This window comes from Physeter macrocephalus, chromosome 18 (assembly GCF_002837175.3).
Source record: "Physeter macrocephalus isolate SW-GA chromosome 18, ASM283717v5, whole genome shotgun sequence".
Classification (NCBI taxonomy): domain Eukaryota; kingdom Metazoa; phylum Chordata; class Mammalia; order Artiodactyla; family Physeteridae; genus Physeter; species Physeter macrocephalus.
In genome coordinates this window covers 70,754,331-70,762,850 of record NC_041231.1, presented here as the reverse complement: position 1 = coordinate 70,762,850, position 8,520 = coordinate 70,754,331, and the positions used below count along the sequence as shown (strand labels likewise).

General features: G+C 43.9%; 1 protein-coding gene across 1 annotated transcript in view; it reads left to right on the top strand.

Annotated features, from left to right (window-relative positions):
- The first annotated feature begins 2,454 nt into the window (after positions 1-2,454).
- SLC26A8 (solute carrier family 26 member 8) overlaps positions 2,455-8,520 on the top strand; it is a 66,303-nt gene continuing 60,237 nt past the window's right edge. The window contains 3 exon segments of the mRNA XM_028479516.1: positions 2,455-2,511; positions 2,513-2,540; positions 6,599-6,785. Of these exon segments, the coding sequence (XP_028335317.1) occupies positions 2,455-2,511; positions 2,513-2,540; positions 6,599-6,785 (272 nt within the window).

Genomic DNA, 8,520 nt, shown 5'->3' with positions numbered 1-8,520 from the left:
ATTTTAAGAATTTTAATCATGCCTCTCAGAGTAAGAACAGTGCAGAGCGTGGTCTTCTGGCAGTGTCATATTGGGCAAGTCAATTGACATTTTTCAGACCTTAGTTCCAGTTTATGCAAAGAATTCCTGCCCCACATTCCCACCTGAAAGCTGAACAAGGTAATAAATGTGAATGGGCAAGGTATTCTAACCCCATACCTTGCCACCACTGTTAACCTATTCCTACGCTGAAGCTTGTTACAATAGGCAGAATTGGACCCTATCTTATTCTTAGTCATTTCTTTTAGAAATAACTAGATTCAAGCCAGGACACTTCTCATCACTATCCATGATTATTCTCTTTTGTGTATGCATCCCTTGGAGTGCTCAGACTTTGCCTATCTTGTTCCAGCGTCTAGCACAGTGCCTAGAACATAAAAGGTACTTCATAAGTATTTGTTGAACAAATTATGAACAATGACCATGATCTCAATTTAGGAGGCGGTGCAGGATTCTCAGTTCTCCTCAAAGAAAACCAAAATAAAACCCAAAACCAGGGTCATGGGTGATTTGTGGAAAGCTTTCTTTGGATTCAATGTGACTTAGCCTGGAATGTGACTCTTGCCTACGAAGACATGTTGCTTAAAAATGTTCCAAGGGACTTCCCTGGTGGCACAGGCAGGTTAATCCGCCTGCCAATGCAGGGGAGACGGGTTCAAGCCCGGGTCCGGGAAGATCCCACATGCCGCGGAGCAACTAAGCCCGTGTGCCACAACTACTGGGCCCGCGCTCTAGAGCCTGAGAGCCGCAACTACTGAAGCCCGTGCTCCTAGAGCCGTGCTCCACAAGAAGAGTAGCCCCCACTCGCCGCAACTGGAGAAAGCCCGCGCACAGCAGCAAAGACCCAACACACCCAAAAATAAAAATAAAGAAATAAACTAATAAAAAATAAAAATGTTCCAAGTCAACCTGCAGGGTAGGGAGCTTTCTAAGAAGTATCAGAGGTTGAAGGAGGAAGTGAGAGCAAAAATGCAACTGTAAAGATATGAGGGGTGGGAGTGGGGAATCAAGGTGACAAGTGCATGGATACAAGGGAGGAAACCTGGAAGTAGTAATTCTAAGAAATTCATATATTTATCCAACAAACTGGAATGATGAAGTGAGAGTGACCAAAAGGGTAAAGATGAGCAATACATTCACTCATTCAACAAATATGTATTGAATGCGCCCTAGGTGCCCGGCACTTCTGATGGAAAAGTGATTAAAAAGCAGACAGGGCTTCCCTGGTGGCGTAGTGGTTGAGAGTCCGCCTGCCGATGCAGGGGACGCGGGTTCGTGCCCCGGTCCGGGAAGATCCCACATGCCGCGGAGCGGCTAGGCCTGTGAGCTATGGCCGCTGAGCCTGCACGTCCGGAGCCTGTGCTCTGCAACGGGAGAGGCCACGGCAGTGAAGAGGCCCGCGTACCGAAAAAAAAAAAAAGCAGACAGTTGCTGCCTCTGTGGAGCTTACAATGAACAGCAGGGCAATCATTCAATTATTCAACACAAATTTATTATGCACTTACTAGGTCTACCACATTGCTTTAGGCACCAATGATACAGCAGTTAATGAAAGAGATGAAAATCCCTGCCCTTTTGGGGATGAGACAAATTTCAAAAAGGGATAGGTAAAGTGGACAATATATTAGACAATAATACAGTAATCAAGCAAGCGTAAAACTGCAACTGAGCCAAGCAGGAATACAAGGCATAGTGAGAGGCAGTGACTGGGATTGAGCCTCACAAAGAGGTTAAGGGGGATTAGGGGCGGGGAGCAGAGCAGGAGACCTGGGCAGGAGAGTGTCCTTCAGTGGGAGAAGCCAAGCTTGTGGGGCTGAGAATTAAGGTTGGAGACCTCGGTGACCCCGTAGCCTCCAGTTTCCTCCCGCGTTTTCTGTTCCCACAGGGTCGTCGGGAGACTCAAGTGAATTACTGTACGTGAAGTGCGGGGCGCGAGGCCTGGCATCAAGGAGGCCCTCAATCAAGAGTCGTCGAGAGCGGAGGGCTGGATGACCCAGGTTACCGCGGCGCAGCTGGGCCTCTTCCCGCTCCCCACCCCGGCTGCCCAGGCTCCGCTTCCTCGCCCTGCTCTTGTCCCCCGCCCGCCAGAACGCCCGCGGGTTCGGACGCAACGGCTCGGGAACCGCCGGCGTCCGCGTCCACAGCGCCGCCCGCCTGTCCGGAGCTGCTTCCGGCTTCAGCGCCCGCCCTCCCGCCGCAGCCCGGGAACCAGGTGAGCTGAGGAAGCAGGGGAGCCGCTGCCGGAGCCGCCCGGGGCCGCGGGCTGCAGGTGGTGGCGGCGGGGCCCCGGCCCGGGCGTCGGGTGCGAAGGACCAACCCCTCGTTACACTCGGAAGTCCCTGGGCGGAGCCCGCGGCGGTCACCGCAGGGCTAGGCACGTCGCGGCCGCTCAGTCAGTCTTTGGGGAATGAATGAATGATGGCCGTCCCTGGGAGCTTCTCTCTCTTAGGTGTCGGCTCTACTTGTGAAAGGGCCGCGTGGAACAGCAGTGAGGAGAGATGGTGTGTGCGTTTGGCAAGCTGAATCCTTCCACAGTCGTGGGTCTGAGTTGTCAGAAGCGCCAGAACTGGTCTACTCTATGAGCCTCTCCTGACGCCCCCATCCATCTCCTCCTGAGGCCTGACTGCCCAGACGGTCTTCCTCCTTTCAGACCTCACTGCTTTTGTTCATTTTGTTCCTTCTGACTGAGCCCCCACTTCCACCTCTCTTGGCCCTTTTCTTTTCCTGTTAAATTCTGTTTATGTATGTGTCCCTCTGCGAAGCCTTCTCCAACATCCCCACCCCAATAATGAGTTTCTGTCCAGCACAGCCCTTTGGTAATACTCTCACAAGGTCGCATTAAAGGTAGTTGTCGGTGTGTCCCCACCATCCCCAGCCACTAGACCGAGTGACTGAAAGATACTGAAAGCAATGCTCTTTGCTTGTGCCTTTTCTTTTTCCACATACATTCCCCCTTAAAAGCATAACATAAAAGCATAACGGGCAAAGGGCTGTTGTTTCTGATGGAATTACAAATATTTTTTTTGAAATTCTGGAAGTGAATTTTACCTTCCCATGATTGTAGAGAACATATGAAAGATGACCATATGAGAGGATAGTCTTTTTTTTTTTTTTTTTTTTGTTTTGCGGTACGCGGGCCTCTCACTGTTGTGGCCTCTCCCGTTGCGGACGCAGGCTCCAGACGCGTAGGCCCAGCGGCATGGCTCATGGGCCCAGCTGCTCCATGGCATGTGGGATCTTCCCAGACCCGGACACGAACCCGTGTCCCCTGCATCGGCAGGCGGACTCTCAACCACTGCGCCACCAGGGAAGCCCAATTTAATTTAATTTAAATAGCCACAGGTAGCCAGTGGCTACCGTACTGGGCAGCACAGCTCTAGACTATACCACTGACATGATTCATCTTCCCAAAGCACATCTCTGTGCATATGACTACTTCTCGAACATTTTAAATAGCTAAAAAGTCCAGGTTCAGCCCAACATTCAAGACCCTCCAGAAGTAGGCCTCAACCTACTTTTTTGGGTTTGACACTGACTTTACTCAGACCTATTGAATTACTTGCCTTATATTATCTCGTATATATAAAACAGTAATTTTATCCTGTTCTCTTTCTGAAATACCTATTCTCCTCCCTGCCCCCAGCTTAGCCAGAGCAGAGTTCAAACCATATCTCCCCCAGGAGGACTTCCTCATCCTTCTAGGTTAGGGTTATTAATCCCACTCTGTAGGAGATCACGTGGCATTAGATGTGACATCTATTTTAGAATCAGAAAGACCAGGTTCAGATTCTGGCTCTGCTGTTTAATAGTTATATGATTCGGAGGAGCCCACTAAACTCACAAGTGAAATGAGTATAATCATTATCAGGAAAATAATACCTATCTCTTGAGATGATGTGTGTGAAGAAGCTGGCATATGGCAGGCCAGCAATAAATGTTAATTCCTGTCTTTCCCACCTCTAAAGTCTTATAGCACCATATTTTGGTATTTTTATTCTACTAAACTGTATAGAGTCTTTGTCCTTTTTTTTTTTTTTTTTTTGGCTGCGGTTCCCTGACCAGGGATTGAACCTGTGCTCCCTGCATTGGAAGCACAGAGTCTTAACCGTTGGACTGCCAGGGAAGTCCCAAGTCTTTGTCCTTTTGTATCCTCAGAGCACCTAGCATTCAGCAAATGTTTGTGGAACACTGAATTAATTGACCACAGGTGAAATAGCATTCGTCAGTCAGAAATAAATGAAGGCCAAGAATGCATATGGTAGAAATTCATAAGATTGTGAAAATAAAAGCAGACAAACTCACCAAATCCTAGTCTAGTAGATGGTGGCCACCTCTTGAAATATAAATGATGTAGACTGAAGACAATAAAATGAAATCCTTCTTTCCATAAGTGAACTGATGAGATATAATACCTTCTAAGGGTGCGACAACAGAAAACATAAATGCTTTAGCTTTGAAAGAGAGAGGAATTCTTGGGGTATAAACTATAATTTGTGATGGGAGGAGATAAGGATATTTTGTCTTTAACAACAAGGCTCTGGGGACAGAGGTCACACACCAGTGGTTCACAGACTGAATCTAGCCTGCAGAGATGTTTTGTTAGATGTGTACTGTGTTTTTAAAAATATGTAAGGTAATCAACAACATTTAAAAGTCAGAAGATTTCACATAAAAATCTGGAATTATGACTTCTCTGGGAAAAGATCAGATCTGGCCATGGTGGACCCCACATGACCCATGGCAACAATTGCTGCAGTTGGGTAGCTGCAGCTACCTTTCCCAGGCCCACTGTTTCCACTATGCTTGATGTTCATATGTTGCCTGCTTCATGCCTGCTTCGTGCTACTTTCAGAAACAAAATGCTGGATTCTAGACCCTGCATCTAACCCAGGATGGCAATTTTTATAATCTCAATATAATAAGCAAGGTAATTAGGCTCTTTTTAGTTGCCAGGAACAGATATATTCTAGTCATGGAAGTTTATTGTAAGATTACATAGGAAAAGTAAGGAAGACTGGATCAATATTCCTATGGGTGGAGGAAAGAAAGGGAAAAATATTACTTACGTTTTAGTGTACAGTTCTGCTTTTTTTTTTTCTGTAAGACACGAAGTACTGATTCTCTTAATACATTGTAAAATACCTCTTCCGTCCTCTTCTGTATTCCCCAACCACACTCTCACTTTATTGAATTTGTGATCATTAGTTCATAAGTGTTATATAGCTCACCCCTGCTACCCAATGCTTTGAGAGTAAACATACATTATATAACTATGGCCAAGTTACCTTGCTTTTCCAAAACCTCAGTTTTATCACCTATAAAATGAGGATAACAGTAGTACTAGGATTGTTGTTGGAATTAAAAGAAATAACTCGTGAAAAAAATCTAGTGCAGTGCTTGGTATATAATAAGTGCTCTACAAATGTTGGTGATGATAATGTTGCTTCTGCTGAAGATACAGGATAATTGTGATGGAAAACAAATGTTGCTGATACATTAAGCTTGTTTGCAGCCTCACCTATAAAAGAACTACTTGTGTAATCTACATAATTTGAGTGTTTACCTATATATTTTATAACTATGCAAAATATATATATGTATACTTTTTTATACATTTGTGTGGAAGAATATTAGAGTTCATGCTTTTTTATTATTCAAAAACACAGATGATCAAGAACAGTTATACTTTCTCCCAGAGATGGATCTATATCCATCCTCATTAACTCTTTCTTCTCATTCTCTTTAAAACAGGATGATACTACAGATTTTTAAAGCTTAAAGAGACCCTTAGAGATCATATTGCCAAACCATGTCATTTTATGGACAAGGAAACTGAAATTCAGTTTCTAAGAAACTTGCCCCCAGTCATACAGCTAGTTAGAAAAACAGCCAGGGCTAGAACTCTAGAATCCTGATATCCTGTGCAGTGCTTTTTCTGCTACATCATGATGCCACTAACTGGATACTTGACCATAATTTAAGAAATATTTGTTGAGGGCCTGCTAAGCGTCAGGCATTATCCTGGGCTCTGGGGATACAGCCATGAACAAAGTCCTGCCTCTTGGATTTACATTTTAGTGTGGGAAACAGACAATGAACAAATAGACAAATATTGAATCAGGTACTGGTTAGTTCTATGAAGAAAAGAAAAGGGTAAAGGGATAATGATGGATGCTATTTTAGAGAGAAAAGGAGTTAAAAGACACTATGTTGACCCCTTAACCCTTAGCATTTTCAGTGAAAATTGGTGATTATACTTTTAGCTCTTAATCTTTTCCCCTGCAACATAGCAACATAATTGAATATAAAGAAAACTAGGCTTTCTAGCTGGACACTTGGGTTCTAGTCCTGACTCTATTCAAAAACCAAGGCTGTTTAAACTTCTGGGCTTTGGTTTCTCCATTTTGAAAATGAAAATAATATATACCTTGCTTCCTTTATAGGGTTGTTTTAAGTATAAAATTATACAATAAATGGAATTTTTATTTCCATAAAAATGTGCCAAGGATCTAGATTTTTTTAAAACTGTCTTTTGTTTAACTTCTTTCCACTTATCCAGGAATGATGCAACCAGAGAGGAGCTTCCAGAGTTTGGGCTCTAGATACAGGCAAAACTCTTTCATGTATGATGTGAAGCGAGGTGTGTACAATGAGGAGACCTTTCAACAGGAACACAGAAGGAAGACCGCTTTCTCTGGGAACTTGGACATCGACATCAGCACCGTCAGTCACCATGTCCAGTGCCGGTGTGTGTGTGCGATCATTCAGCTGCCACCAAGCTGGCAGCCCTAAAACTCTACTTGACACCTTTGGTGCCTACTTCTGTTTTCCTCCTCTGAATTCCTGTCATCAGAACCCTTAGCTTATTGCATAATTCCTCTACAGTTTTTTTGTGGTTTGTCTTGTAGCACCTTCTTTTTCTTCTTCTTTAATTTTTTAAAATTTTATTTTATTTTTGGCTGTGTTGGGTCTTCGTTGCTGCACACTGGTTTTCTCGTTGCTGCGCAGGCTCCTCATCGCGGTGGCTTCCCTTGTTGCGGAGCACAGGCTCTAGGCGTGCGGGCTTCAGTAGTTGTGGCGTGTGGGCTCAGCAGTTGTGGCACGTGGGCTCAGTAATTTTGGCACGCGGGCTCAGTAATTGTGGCACACGGGCTTAGTCACTCCGTGGCATGTGGGATCTTCCCAGACCAGGGATCGAACCCGTGTGCCCTGCATTGGCAGGCAGATTCTTAATCACTGTGCCACCAGAGAAGTCCTTTGTAGCACCTTGTTGATTATAAACTTCATGGACATAAAGACCTTGGCTGTCCCCCACAGCATCTAGGGATGATATTTAATAAATACATTGTTTGATTAACCACCATTGCCAGTCTCCTAACAACAACAAAAGCAACCATGGTGAACTAATTAATAATAGCAGAATGACTATGTAAACCCTATAGTTCAGGGGCTCGTAACCTGTTTTTGTGCTGTGAACCTTTTAGCAGTCTATCAGAGCTAATGAACATCCTTTCAGAATAATTTTTTTTAACTTTTTTAATATTTTTACTTTTTAATATTATATATACATATAATATATGTAATATAAAATTTGTTGTTTTAACCATTTTAAAGTGTACAAATTAGCAGCATTAATGACATTCACGTTGTTGTGCAACCATCACCACTATCTATTTCCAAAACTTTTTCATCACCCCAAACAGAAACTCTGTACCCATTAGGCAATAACTCCCCATTTCCCCCTCCTCCAGCCCCTGGTAACCTCTCTTCTACTTTCTGTCTATATGGATTGTGTATTCTAAATATTTCATTTAAATGGAATCAGACAATATTTGTCCTTCATGTCTGGTTTATTTCACTTAGCACAATGGTGTAGTGTGGATCAGTACTTCATTTCATTTTATGGCTGATGATATTCCATTGTATGTATGTACCACATTTTGTTTATCCATTCATCTGTTAATGGACACTTAGGTTGTTTCCAATTTTTGGCTATCGTGAATAATGCTACCATGAATATTGGCATAGGAGTATCTGTTCAAGTCCCTGCTTACAATTCTTTTCGGTATACACCTAAGAGTGGACTTGTTGGATCATGTGTTTAACTTTTTGAGGAATTTTTTTTCATAGCAGCTGCAGCATTGTGCATTCACATCAGCAAGTGTTCCAATTTCTCCGTATCCTCTCCAACATTTGTTATTTTCCATTTTTTAAAATTATAGCCATACTAGTAGGTGTAAAATGGTATCACATTGTCTTGCTTTTTTTTTCTTGCATTTCCCTAATAACTAAATATGATGAGCATCTTTTCATGTGCTTATTGGTCACTTGTGTATCTTTTTTGTTTGTTTGTTTTGCTGTATGCGGGCCTCTCACTGCCGTGGCCTCTCCCGTTGTGGAGCACAGGCTCCGGACACACAGGCCCAGCGGCCACGGCCCACGGGCCCAGCCGCTCCGCGGCATGTGGGATCCTCCCGGACC